The sequence below is a fragment of the Neophocaena asiaeorientalis genome, unplaced genomic scaffold (assembly GCF_003031525.2).
Source record: "Neophocaena asiaeorientalis asiaeorientalis breed wild unplaced genomic scaffold, Neophocaena_asiaeorientalis_V1.1 scaffold254, whole genome shotgun sequence".
Taxonomy (NCBI): domain Eukaryota; kingdom Metazoa; phylum Chordata; class Mammalia; order Artiodactyla; family Phocoenidae; genus Neophocaena; species Neophocaena asiaeorientalis.
This window is the reverse complement of record NW_020174705.1, coordinates 1,428,594-1,442,316: the sequence shown is the minus strand read 5'-3', so window position 1 is coordinate 1,442,316 and position 13,723 is coordinate 1,428,594. Positions and strand designations below refer to the sequence as shown.

The window sequence follows — 13,723 nt, the reverse complement described above, 5'->3', positions numbered from 1 at the left end:
CTTGGACTGGTCCAGGGAGGCCCGGCTGGGCCCTGCAGGCATCTCGTTGCTTGCATGGGCACGATGCTCCAGATGGAAGCATCAGGCCACACCTGCCTTTCCTCCCATGGTGAGCCTTGGACAGTCCCCTGCAGCCCGGGAAAGTCTATCTCATTTTTCTAGGGGCCCCACAGTGTTTCACTGTCTGGTCACCACTGCTACCTCAATGTAAGGTTGTTTCCAATTTCTCATGATTTCTGTTCGACTTTGCAGAGTCTGCACTGCTCTCTGTGACTTTCTGAGCAGGCAATGCGCATTGGGGGCTGGCTCCCCCGCACCACCCAGACCAGAGCCATGGCTTGTTCAGGGCCTTCAGGTGTGGTGCTCCCACACGGTGCTGACCCAGTTGGTCAGCAAACAGCACGCCCCATGCCAGGGTGCACACCCTGGCTGCTCTCTACAAATGCAAAGTGCACGGACCCCAGATGTGCCTCAGAAACTCCTCTGTGCAGGAAACCAAAGCTGGTGAGTCTTTCCCTAACAGCCCCTTCCTGTCCCACAGGCACCGGTGGTGACGAGGATGAACACATCCTGTGAAGGCTCCGCTCTGTCATTGCCGTGCCACCACAGAACAGAAGGAGGGGAGCAAAGAGGGCGCAACACTCCAGCTCTTTCCACCCTGCCCTTGTCAGTGAGCCTGGGGGGAGGGGCACAAGGGACTGACCGCAGGATGGACGTGGCCATGGTTACAGGGTTTACACATCTGCCAAAGCCTAGTGACCTGCACACTGGGGCCTGGGCACTTTCCCACATGTAACTGATGCAGAAAAAACCCCTAAATACCAAGGAACAGCCCTGGAGGGGCCCTCTGCCAGGAGCGTGGAGAGTCCAGACTCTGGCTCTGCTTATTCCGGCTGCCCTCCACAGAGACTCACCAAACAAGCTGCTGAGTGAGGAGTCCGTGGGGTCGCTGGGGCACCACTGGGGGTCGTGGGTCGGGGAGGCGATCCAGTCTGGCTGGGGGCTGCTGGACGGGGAGGGGAGACTCTTGGAACTGTCACTGCCGTTCAGTTTTGCTGGAGAAAGAGGGACTCCTTCACCTGTCAACCAAAATCTGGGTCAGAGCCGACATGTGGGGTGAACAGCCCCACTTCCCCCACCTGCCACCAAGAAGGCCACAGAGTGGCGTGGCATGCGCGGCTGAACTGGGAGGCCCAGGACCCCACCGGGCCCCCCAACAGTAGGGACCCGTGCCCATCTTCAGAGAATGACACTGGCCACAGCAGATGGAGGCAGGCCCTGTGCTGAGGGCATCACCTACACCCTCTCCTGCTGCTGACGACAGCCCTGCAAGATGTCCGCGGCTCCCAACACACTGCTAAGGAGAACAGGCTCTAATGAGCCGGTGACCAGCCCACGGCCACACGCTGCCAGCTATTAGCTCTGAATCCACGGCCTGAACTCTACCAGCTGGCGCCCACCATACCGCTGCCCCACAGCACCATCCCCACAGGTTCGGGGAGCCAAGGCCCACAGGTACCAGTCCAACCCCTCCTAAAACCCACAACCCCGCAGGCGTCCAACCCAGGTTGAGAACTGACAAGGAAATGGCCCTGCCTGATCCCCAGGCTGGAGACGCCTCGTGGGCCCGCTCTATCTCCCAAGGCCAGGGGCAGCCCTGCCAGACCACAAACAGGCTCATGTCCTGTACAGGCCTTGTCCGCCTGCGCTGCCCCTGCCAAGGCTGGGCAGTGCCTTGTAGGTGCAGAGGCTCAACACCCAGGACAGCTGGACAGCAAGGTGCCTGGAGGCTGGCAAACGCTCAGGTGGGAGGTCAAGGCCCCTGGGAGAACTGACTCCAGGAGGGCTGTGCAGAGGCACCCTGCTCCTTACTGTACTGGCCGGAGCTGATGGCGATCTCGATGATGGAGTCGCTGATCTGCGTGGCGGGCTCTCCCTGCGAGAGTACGTCCTCAGGCGGGCCGGGCAGGGAGATGTCCAGCAGAGCAGAGACGTTGGGCGGAGAGAGCCGGGTGCTGGAGGCCTCCGACGAAGCCAACGGTGTGGAGAGCCCATTGTGGAGAGGAGCCTTGGACAGCTCGGATAAGGAGAGAACGGGCGAGTTCTGCGGAGACAGATACTGTTGAGACACGACAGATCAGACAGTCCATACCAAGCAATGAGAAAGCAACCTTGGTCCCACAGAGCAGTGACTGAGTGATGGGGACACCAACAGAGAGGCAGTGACCCCAGCGGTCACTCATCCTTCCAGCGAGAAACACACTCAGGGAACTTCCTTCTCCTGAAACCCTTGAGGGATGGCACAGTTGGGAGACTGGGCCGAGGTGGCCTGGATCTGCTTCCACCCCCAGCTGATGACCTCCTCCTACCCGGCCCAGAAAACTTAGTCCTTCCAGAACTGTGTCTCAATCAGCCAGCCCGAGAGGGGAGAAAGGAAGCCTGAGATGGGAGCCGCATGTGCACCAAGGAGGCAAGGTGCGGGGAAGGACGGCCACTGGGCATCATGAGGAGGAAGCCCGGGCCCACGAGCAGGACCACGAGGGTAGGGCCCAGCGCTGGATGAGGTCCTGGGGCAGCTACTTTGCTCAGCAGCCAACAGCACACTCTACCTGGAAACCGTCTGCCACCGTCTCCTGCCTCGAGGGGACACTGATGAACGGGGTGCTCGTGCCCTACGAGAACACCAGGAATATGCCAGTGAGCGCTGGTCCGGCACCTGGCTCCTGAGGAGAGCCGTCCACCCCACGGCTCCTAACAGGCAGGAGCACGGGGGTGTAGGCTGGAAAGCTCTCCCTGGGAGCACAGGAAAGCCCACTGCTCTCAGAATGTGCGCCCCCACATCCCCAAACTTGAGACCATTTGTCAATTCACAATCAACTCCAGTCCTAGCAAGAGGTCGACCTCAGGGTCCTCAGGCAGGGCTGGGCTCTGCAGTCCTAAGTGGCCACCTGCCCTGCCCACCTCAGGCAGCCCTCAAACAGGTGGGGGAACCAGAGGAGCTGGAGTGCTGGCGGGGCTGCAGAGCAGGGCCCGCTGAAGCAGCACCCAAGTAGCAGGGAGTCAGGGGTGGACTGACAGCCAACTTGGTGACACTGCTGTTCAGGCCGGCTACCTTCGCTGCGGGCAGACCTCCTGTTCAGGCCGGCTACCTTCACTGCGGGCAGACCTCCATGCCCATCTTAGTTGTGGATTCCCTGGGTCACATGGCAAGCCCACCCCACCCGCTGCGCCACATGGTCTCACTCAGGCTGAGACTTCCCTGTTCAGTGACGCTCCTCTCGCTCAGCAGGCCCGTCCCCTCCAGAGGCAGAGCTGGAGTCCAGCATGACCTCAGCTCATGGCCTTGGCTTTCAAACCAGGACTGGAGACTGACCATCCCATCCCAAAAGCTGGTGGCAGCTCAGAGAAGCCCTTCTAAACACACTCACCCCTACAGTGGGGATGGGGTCTCCATTCTGGTGGGTGCCGGTGGAGTCCTGCCCCGAGACAGTCACCGTCACCTCATCTGAAGACAGCGGGGAGATGCCAGACAAGCCATCGGCATCCAGGACGGGGAGGGGGCTCCCAGGGATGATGCCGGCGCTTTTAGCTGCTAAGTCGATAGCGCCTGGCAACAGAAGCAACGTGCAAGTCTTTGTCTCCTGACGTCCTGAAACGCGCCCCAGAGGGGACAGCCCATGTGCAGGCCTCATTTTCATGCCAGGGCAGAGTCGCAGAGACTTACTGGCCAGGTGGCCTGGGGCCTGGGGTGGCAGGACCTTGGGCACAATCGGCCGGGACAGAGCCGCTTTGGTCAGGGAGGACTGAATGGGCCGGAAGGAGCCTCTCCCTGTGAGGATGAGAGTGGAAGCAGACGCGTCAGGCACATGAGCTGATGGCCTCTTGCCACACGGCAGGGGCTGCACGAGCTCCCCTTCATGGCCACTGTCCGGACCATGGACGCCGAGCTGGAAGCCACCAAACGTCCCAACACTTGCTAACTTGGGGAAGTTAATGGTAACACAGGGCCCCGGTGGGGAAAAAGCACTGTCGCCCGTGACAGCGGCACCACTGCGCTTCCTGGGGGCTGCTGAATGGCTGCGGTCACTACTGTCAGCCCACGGGAACAGCCCTTTAAGGGTCTATCACACCTGAGCTGAGCTACAGGCTCCTCTGAGGGGGTCAGAGCACCAGACTAGGATCAAGGTGCTGCCTCTGCAAGCTGGCTCCTTCCTGGCAGGCTTTCTGCCATTGAAAAGTAGGTGTGAGAATGAGCAATTGTCTGGGTCTTGTGAAAATCAAGACCGATAAAAAGGTAAGTCATGGAATGTGTGTTTCACTGAAGGAGTCTCACTGTATAAGATTTACTGCAAAGTGTGAGGGCCCCACTGAGCTTACAGACCAAATGAAAGCATGAGTCGCAAACCCTAAGGACACGTCTGTCCCATAAAACGCCTGACAAGAATATGTCATGGATGGGGTGGACCACAGACCCTTCTCTAAACTGAACCAAGCAGAGCACCCCAACCAGGGCCGTATGAGCCCACCTTGGGAGGAAGCTGCCTGTGGACCACCGGTCAGGGGACCACGCCTGCCCACACCGCTGCCCATGTTGATAGAACAGACCCAGGAAGGCTTGAAATGTCACTCAAAGGGCCACAGAAACAAATGCCTGCAATTCCCAAAGACGGGGCCGCGCACGTAAGGAGCGAAAGCTTCCCTGAGAAGCCCCGGCACTTACCAGTTATGGAAGAATTCGACAGGATGGAGAAGGAACAGACATTGTGGGACTGGTTTTCAGACGGTCTAGGAAGCAGTGTTCTCTGTGGAGGGAAAATTGGCAATATTCAGGTGATGGAAAGACCCCAATACCGAAAATCACCCAGGAAACTAGTGCTGGATTGTAAAGGAATGTTCTAGAGAAGAGGGAGCTGAGTGTAACCAGATGGGGGTTCTGGTTCTAGAGTTGACACAAGGGCTTCCAAGACAGTCTGAGGATGGCTGTGCTCTGTAGACCCCAGACCCCTAAACACTGGGTCCTCTCCAAAAAGAACCCAGGGAATTGAAGCTCCCCAGGGAAAACTGGGGGAATGTCAGAACAATCCACCTTTTATCTAGAACATCTGGTTTTGGCTGGAATGCAACTAGTCCTATAAATATTTATAACCACTGATATGGACTGTTACGAGATATCCCTTGTTTGGGTGAAGAAAATCAAGTTGCCGCCTGTATCGCAGGGGGCCAAGGCCATGCGGTCCTCCACCCCATCCACGGTCTGGTGCCTGCTCCTCCCTGTCACACGCCCAGGGCTCCCATGTGTGAAACATCAGGTCCCAATGTGCTCAGGGCGCCTTCATGGTATGACGACTACCACCTAAGAGGAAATGGAGTTCACTGCCAACACTGTTAGCTGTTGAGGTGAAGCACTGACAGAAAGCATCTCTCAGGCCGGAAGTGTCCAGAGGCACTGCAGCTCTGGGCGTACAGCTGGGCTCTCGCCCCACTGGGGCTCCCCAAGGGTCTACCAGGTGCCGCAAGGCAACAGGGTGACTGTACACGAGGTGACGGGCCCTGGTGTCCCATGCCAGCCTCACGCCTCTTTGAAAGAGCCAGGTGGGAGATCCTTTAGGCTCTGGGCCTCGCAGTCTCTGTCACAGCTACTCAAGTGCACCCCGGTGGTGTGAAAGCAGCCGTGGACAGCAGGGAAATGAAGTACCGTGGCCACATGCCCATGAAACTTTTTATAAAAACAGTAAGTGAAAGAACCACATATGAAATGTGATTCCATTTATGTGAAATTATGTGATCCCTAGAGACAGGAAGTGGCTCAAGGGTTGGGGAAGGGGCGGTGCAGGTAACGGGCCGGGCTTCTGTTTGGGGTGATGACACAGCAGTGGGGGCTGCACACCCCTGTGAATATACTAAAAACCCTGAACTGTACACTTTAAGCAGGTAGGCTTCATGGTATGTGAATTATATATCAATAAAGCTGTTTACAAACAAAACAACAACAGGCAGCTGAGGGCACCATGGCTGCGACCCTGGGCCGTGAGGTATCCTCTAAGCCAGGGAGTGTGCTCCCTTGCCCAGGGCATATGGTTAATGTATTTAACCAAATATACCAAAATTAAATGCCCTAACATTGAATTAGCCTGCACAAAAAAACCTGTGGGACTTGGAATAAATTTTCCTTCCTGAGATCTGTCATGCAATCTCTCATTTCTAAATAAATTACTTCCAAGAGAGGAAGAGATTTCTGAGTCTAACAAAAGGAGACCTATGCATTAATTCAAAAACATTCATAAATTTCCAGGCCCATAGTTACTTCAGCTTCACCTCTGTTATCTTTTCACCTCCATATAAAAATGCCCTCTTTCTCCTGTGCCTCTCATCCCTGGATCACCCCTCTGGGTCTGCAGGTGGCATCCCCAGGTCCTCCCAGAGTTCATTACCAGCTTGGGAGAGGTCTGGCCTCTGGTCAATCCATATACCTTGCCAACTGCTTCCATTTACTACATACATATAAACAGATGTTCTGAGTGTCCTCACATATATTCCAATCTGGAACATCCTTGGAACCCAAATCCCAAGAACTTTCTGTCTTTTTTGCAAGCGGTTTTCATGCTGTACCAAGATTACCTTTATTTTCAGGTACAGTTAGGGTCACTGTTACTACTTTATCCTGCTAAAAAGAAGAAAAGAAGGGGCAGGGATTCTCCCCACTTCACATGAAAACCTGAGATGCAGGAGGACACTAGTGTGTCCTGGGCAGCTCAGCTGGTGGGAGGGAGAGGCCAGCCCTTGAGGCCAGGCACACGCAGACGTGGATGGGCTCCTGACCTGGACCACCAATGGCTTCCGCAGGTGCCGGTTCCGCAGCTTCCTGGGCTTTGGCAGGAAGAAATCTGACTGCATCTGTGAGGAAGACAGTACTGACCCTGAGAGTGTTTTCTCCACACACATGGGGCAGGCCAGCAGCAGGGAGGCGTGGGCCCCACTTACGCTGATGGAGTTCAGATGCTGACGGAACGTCAATTCTGTTTCCTTGTTGGGAGAGAAGAGCTTCCCGTGCCGGCTGTTGGGTGGCAAAGTTGTCGGGACAGCAAAAAGGCCACCATCTGAGTCACCACTTCCGGCACTGGAGGGACCGGCCACCAAGAGGGGCCTCGGGGGGTTTCTCAAACCTAGGGAAGGAGAAGGGAGAACAGATACAATGGCGCTCACCCAGCAACGCCTCCAGCATGGGAGGGGTTCCACCGGGAAGAAAATCAGAAAGGAATACTTGACAGCCTCTCTGGTGTCCTTAAAGGGAATTTCCTATATCTCAGTGCTGTAAAAATCTGCTTTTCTCCCTTTCTCCCTGAAATTCTAGTTCCCACCATGTAAGCAGATCAGAGCTTTCCTTGATCTCTGATCTCAGTGGGAAGGGCAGAGTCACCTTCAAAGACTTTTCAGAGCTAGAAGAACCTTCCAGATCATCTAGTGCAGACCAGAGGTCAGCAAATGTTCTCTGGACATGGACAGACAACAAAAGTCAGCCTCGAGGGCCTCACAGTCTCTGTTGAACTCAGCTCTACGGCTGCAGCACAAAGGCAGCCACGTGAGCCAGTGGATGTGGCCATGTGCCAATAAAACTTCATTTATAACAAGCAGGCTGTGGACCACTGTCTGCTGATCCTTGGTCTAAATCTCTAATTATACAGAAAACAGACCTAGAGATAAAAAGACAGAAAATATTTATTTAGGAACTACTATCTGGGGACTCTCCTTGCTGTTTTCATCATCATAGGCGCTGCTGCAAAGCACCCTCACTTCATGGTAGGGACGAGTCTCCTTTCTTTATTCTTTATTTGCAAATCTGTGAGGTTAAATCAACACGCAGAGTCCAGAGACCAGGTCTTTTAAGCACCTGTCTGGATTCTAGCACTGCAGGCACACTGGGCTAAAAGCATCCTCGATTGAGGAAGAGTGTGGATATTTAAGAGTTCACAGAATTACAAAACTTTAAAGCCAGAGGGAGGCGGCAAAGACTATACAGGCTCCCAGCTAGCCCACCACTGGTTGACGCCTGAGGAACGCACCTTTGCCTTAAAGACAACCGATTCTGCTGCTGCCCCCTCGTGAGCCACGGCAAGGAAACAGGATAAAGCTCAGGAGGGAAATGGAAAACAAGAACTGCAGGAGGTGGGGAGCCTGACACCACAGCAGCCTTATTCTTTAAAATTCATGCAGAATTAACTATTCTAGCCATGACAACCTGTTTTATTAAAAAAAAAAAATACTAAGCAAGTAAACTGATGACTCAGAGAAACGAGTCATGTTTATCCCAGGGTTATGTGCCACGTAATCCAAAAAAGGACGCTGAATTTAAATTACTTCCTAGATACAACCATGGACCAGCAGGTAAGCCCATCTTTCTTTCTAAGACTTGTGTTCAACTGCTGGGGTATCCTTTAACTGAAGGTTTCTTTATTCTAATACTTTAGATGTAAAGAAAAACAGTCCCTGTAAGACTCAGAAAGAACCAACCTTTCTCATGCTTTATGCCACCAACTCGGCATGATATGGAGGCTGCTGCTGACCTCACAAAGCCAGATCCCCCAAAGTGACCAGACTGGCAAGGGTCCCCTATGTTTCCTGTCGGCTCCCGCACCCAGGACCCCAGAGCCTCTGTGACGGGCCCTGTGCTCACCCTCCCCTCGAGGAGGCAGTGATTTCTGTACCCGACACCATCCGCTGGACTGCAGCTGACTGAGTGGGGCGAGGCCTCAGGCAGCCCAGAGCTCTCGGCTCTGTGCAGCCCGCAACGCCCAGCAAGGACCCAGGAGGCTGCCTGTGGCTGTCTGGGCCTCACCTGAGGAGCAAGGTGTGGAGCTGGGGGAGAAGGTCTTGCCGTGACGGAGGGCAGCCTGGTTTCGAGGGCAGCGTGGGCTGCGGGTGCTGACAGTCACCACCTTCCCCGGGGGTGTCGTCGACTGCTCCTCCTGGGCGGGCCTCACTGAGGCCGTGGAGCCAGTGTTCGCTTCTGGAGCCTGGGACAGAAACGGGCCAAAACATTGGCCAAACTCAGCACGGAACAATGCTTGTGGAGTGTGACAGGACAGCAAAGGACCCAGGGTCACACTCCATGACACACAGGTTGGTGCCCCCAGGCCCTCAGGGGAACAACCGCTGTCCTCCAGGAGCCCTTCTGCGTTCACTGCTGCGGTGGCACGGACGGGGCGTACCCCTGCACCGTGACGGGAGGGGAGGCTGAGTGGCAAGTGACAGGGACTCTCCTTCTTAAAGCTTCTTCTGATTGTGAGTCAGAGGAAGGAAATACAGATTAATTTGTAAAATCAAACACAATCACAGCCAAGGAGTCCTCTGCTTAGTCAAAACCTCCACCTCAGGGTTTTCGTGGGCCCCTACCTGAGGCCGCTGCCTCCACTCTCCTGCTGTCACTGAGTGTTGGGGTCCTCGGCCATAGAGGCACCCCTTCTACTCACCTGATCTCTCCCATGACTCCACCATCCTGCCCCGCCCCCTCAGTTCTTCCCAGCACCCACTCCCCATGCTCTCACCCAGCCCCACCTACCCTGCACCTCTTTCTGTGTCTCCCATGCCCTTCGCCCTGGCCTGACCCACCTTCTCCTTTCCCTGGGACCCCTGCTGTGTCCCTTCCTACTCCATTCACTGGATCTCGACACCCCCACCTCCCACCTGAGTGCCTGTCAGCCTCCTGGGGCAGGGCGGCCATCGCTGCACTTGTTTGTCAGCGTCCCACCTGCAGAGATATCGCAGGGAGGGGCCGCCTGGCCAGGCAGGCCATCTCTAATTCAAGGTCCTCTATTTCTCCTGGGGCCTTGAGCAAGGGATTCTCACACCTGAGCTGCATCAGAATCACCAAACAGGGCATGGGGGTGGGGGCGTCTCGTCAAAACAATCTCCTGGGCTGCAAGAACCTGCATCCCTAACGAGTTCCCAGGTGATGCCGAGGCTGCTGGCCAGGGACCCCACTTCAGGAACCACAGATCTGAGCGCCTTGCTCTGCATACTCTGCACTTCCAACTTGCTCTACTCTTCTCTCCCAGTTGAGGCTGAGGCCAAGGCCAGCACCTCGGCCGTGTACCAGAACTCCCGCCTCCTTAGGAGCCGGCCTGGCCTGGCCTCCTTTCCTAGGGGTCTGGACACGCTCCGGTCTCCCCCGTCTCTGCTCCTGACCCCTCCAAAAGCCAAACTTGAAAAAGTGTTTTAAATTCATCATCTCTGTCTAGTCACTGCAATACTGCCCATGCCTGACCGCAGGTCACATCCACACCTGAATCCAAAGTCCACTGCTGGCCCTCGGGCCCCACCCACCCCCACGAGAACTGGTCCCACGTGGCGCTCCTTCCCCACCATGAGCTCTGCTGAGTGCCGCCGGAAGATGGTGGGCAGGAGCCTAGGGCAGAGGCTCCGGGAAATGGGGCAGAACACAAACCATGTGCTGTCTGCCCCGGGGAGCAGGAGGTGGGTACCCGTCACAGCGGTGACATGGGCACACCTCAAGTTTGGTTCTGACTGTGACCCGAGCCCCCACTCCTCTGAGGCCACCACGCTGAGCTTCGGCGCCTCCTCCTGGAACTTGTGAGCCTCACCTTCTAGTGCACACGCACCTTTCGGGATCGACCTGCCTCAGGACACTGCTCTTGTGCCCAGAGAGCGGACTAGACTTTCCGGTTGCAGCACCTTCCAGCCCACGTGTGGGCTTTGCTGGCCGGCCTCCCAGGAGCGGGGGTGGGGGGGCAGTTACAAGCTGTGGCCAGGCCCACCTGGCCAGGTGCCCTTTCCCTGGGCCATGGCAGCCACTGCCCCCCACAGGAGCCTCTCAAGGAACCTGAGACCACTCCAACCAGCCACCTCCTGACAGGGTCTCCTGGGCGCAGCCCACCCAGAGCAACCCCTCCCAGCTCCACTCCCTGCACCCAGGCTGCACCCCCACTGGCCTCCAAGGATGGCCTTTCCAAAGCACACACTCGACCTCGCCGTTCCTGCTGCAGAAACCTGTAACGCTCCCAGCCCAGCTTGGCTCCTGGCCATGGCTGCCACCTCACCTCTGCGCCTCTGTCCCAGGCTCTGTCCCCTCGGCCCACACACTTGGGCTCAGTGGCATCTCTGGAGCCGGGCAAGGTGCAGCCCGTGTGAGCCCCACGGGACGGGGGCCTGAACTGCAGGGAACTGGAGCCCCAACCACATGCTCTGTGCAGCCCACTCCAGGGAACGAAAGGCGACCCTCAGACCACCTCCTCCAAGGAGCCTGTGGGGCCCCAGGCCACCTGCCACAAGGCCGGTCTTTCCTCTCTGGACCCCAGCCACCCAGCCGCGAGCCCTTGGGGAGCCAAAAGGGCCATGCTCTGACCCACACTTACCAGCCTGGGGTTGACCTCGGTGGAGATGAGCTTCAGGAGGCAGCTGAGGAGGCGCTGCTTGTGGAAGGTGGTAGGCGGGGAGCCGGCCCGGGAGCCCTGGGCCTGCCCTCCCAGGGCCTGGCCCTCAGGGCCCAGCACTGCCAGCCAGTCGTACTCTAGCTGCAGCTTGTTGGGCTTGCCCATCATGAGGTAGACTTCAGCCAGCGTGAGGCTTTCAGAGGTCTGCAGGTTCCAGCCCTCCTCGCGGAGCTGCTGGGCGAACCGGCTGGCAGGGACGTCCTTCGGAGGCTTGACGGCAGGCTGACCCTGAGGTGGCGGGGGGTCTAAGGGGCTCGCCTTCTCCTGGGGTTCCTCCGCAGGCGCGTCCGCCAAGTCTTTAGTGCAAACGTCCGGCTGGAGCCCGGGGCTGGGCTGAGACTCTGGGCCGGGCGGGACGCGGACAGGGGATGGTGCCCTGGCCCGGGGGAGGTCGGCCACCTCTGCGCTGCTGGGGACGAGGGTCTCTGGGGAGGGGCACCCTGAAGGCCGTGAGTCTGCGCAGCGGCACTGCTCAGGGATGATGAGGTCCTGACAGGACTTCATGTAGCGGGGGAAGGGGTCGAGGAGGGAGAGCTCATCTTCCAGGTCTGGGAGCTGGCCACAGGCACACGCCAGGGGCCCGGGCTCTCGGGCAGGGCCGTCCCCACCCTCTGCAGCAGCGGCCACAGGGGTCTTCTCAAGCTGTCCACCAGCATCCTGGAGCCCAGGGGGAAGCCTGTCAGAGGCATCCGGGCTGCTGAAACTTGCAGCGGCCCCCTCCCCAGGTGCACTTTCAGGGGAACTCTCCCCAGAGCTCTGCAAAGCGTCGGTGGAGGGAGGGGGCCGCCCCCCGCCCTTGGCCTCGGCACCACCCCGTGGGCACTTCAGCTGGCCCCTGGCTGTGCCCTGCCCGCTCTGGATGCCCAGGATCTGGGCTGGGGGCAGCGAGTGGGTGTCCTTGGTGCTCTGCTTGCACCGGCCACCCTCCTGCCAGTGCACCGTGCAGAAGGCCTTTGAGTGTACCACTCGGGCCACGCCCGGCAGTGGGGTTAGGGTGCAGTTCTCCCCTGGGAACAGGTGAAGTGCCACCTTCTCCTGCGATGGCTCCATGAACGAGTCCTGCAGCTGCTGCTCCTCAAACGTCTTCCGCTGAGCGCACCGTCAAGGAACCACCTGCAGCAGCAGCTCACACCCTGAGGTCCAGCGGGGAGACACGACAGGTACTTCCTTCTTTCCGGGCTCCACACCCAACACTCACCCTCCTAGCTGGGAACTGGGCAGGGCTACAAGCCAGCCAAGGACACGAAGATGTAGGTGTGGGGCTGTCCTCGGTCACTTTGTTCAACCTGCTGGCAGGGATGCTTCGGCCACACCCTGTGGGCCAGATGGCAGCCACTTACAGCAAGGACGGCTGCTGTGACAGAGTTCTAACACTGCAAGGAGGTCAAAAAGGGGGTTCAGACCCAAAACCCAGAGGATGAGGGGCTGTGGGTTTTAGTTCTGGTTCTACACCATCTCATGGCACACCTGCTACATGCCTGGGGACCCCGCTGCAATTCCAGGACTGAGAAGGAGACTTCACTCTCAGGCAGCAGGTGCTGCAGAGCCTGGGGGTGGCTTTAAGTAGGAAAAGGATACAACTCGCACTTCATGAAGTGCCCACTTCTGCTTCAGGAACTCGATGAGGCTGGAGACCTTTCGATGGAGCTCCACGATCATCCTACAGAGAAAAGACAGATGGGGAATGGGAGGCTGGTACCTTCTAGGAGCCCCAGAGGCTGTGGCAGGAAGATGATGCCAGGGGGTCTCAAGGCCAGAGCCATAATGTCCCTGTAGAGCTGCTGGCTTCTTTTCTAAAAACTAACTCTTTAATTTGAGATAACAGGAGACTCACGAGAAACTGCAAGAAAAAGTAACAGAGATCCTGAGTGCCCTTTACAGTATGAGGTCTCAACCAGGACAGGGGCCTTGGTACAACACACCCTTTTCTTCTACCAGCTCCCTGTGTGGTCAAGAGGGCGGCTCTAGACTCAATTAAACCCAAGAAAATAAAAATACACATGGAAGGAATGAAGTCCTGATGCAGGCTACGACACGGATGAACCCTGAAACCATGATGCTCACTGAGAAAAGCCAGACAGAAAGCACCAGTATATGATCCTATTTACATGAAATGTCAGAATGGGCAAATCTATAGGGCCAGAAAGTAGACCAGTGGTGACCTGGGGAGTGGGAGGAGGATGCACAGTGAGTGTTTAGTGGGCATGGGGTTTCCTCTCGGGGGGCTGAAAATTTCTGGAACTAGAGAGAGGTCATAGTTGTACAACACTGTGAAG

The 13,723-nt window shown here is 57.1% G+C and overlaps 1 protein-coding gene across 2 annotated transcripts in view; it reads right to left on the bottom strand.

Annotated features, from left to right (window-relative positions):
- Positions 1 to 13,723, bottom strand: part of CRAMP1 (cramped chromatin regulator 1) — a 57,170-nt gene that overhangs the window by 3,658 nt on the left and 39,789 nt on the right. The window contains exons 8-18 of one of the 2 annotated variants that reach the window (XM_024759435.1): positions 13,026 to 13,107; positions 11,370 to 12,536; positions 8,834 to 9,011; positions 6,982 to 7,163; positions 6,820 to 6,894; positions 4,721 to 4,802; positions 3,725 to 3,829; positions 3,429 to 3,607; positions 2,610 to 2,672; positions 1,873 to 2,104; positions 915 to 1,079 (exon numbers count right to left, since the gene is read on the bottom strand). In XM_024759435.1, the coding sequence (XP_024615203.1) occupies positions 915 to 1,079; positions 1,873 to 2,104; positions 2,610 to 2,672; positions 3,429 to 3,607; positions 3,725 to 3,829; positions 4,721 to 4,802; positions 6,820 to 6,894; positions 6,982 to 7,163; positions 8,834 to 9,011; positions 11,370 to 12,536; positions 13,026 to 13,107 (2,510 nt within the window). Of the gene's footprint in view, positions 1 to 914; positions 1,080 to 1,872; positions 2,120 to 2,609; positions 2,673 to 3,428; positions 3,608 to 3,724; positions 3,830 to 4,720; positions 4,803 to 6,819; positions 6,895 to 6,981; positions 7,164 to 8,833; positions 9,012 to 11,369; positions 12,555 to 13,025; positions 13,108 to 13,723 lie in introns of those variants that run through there. The other variant, XM_024759436.1, reaches the window with a different exon arrangement.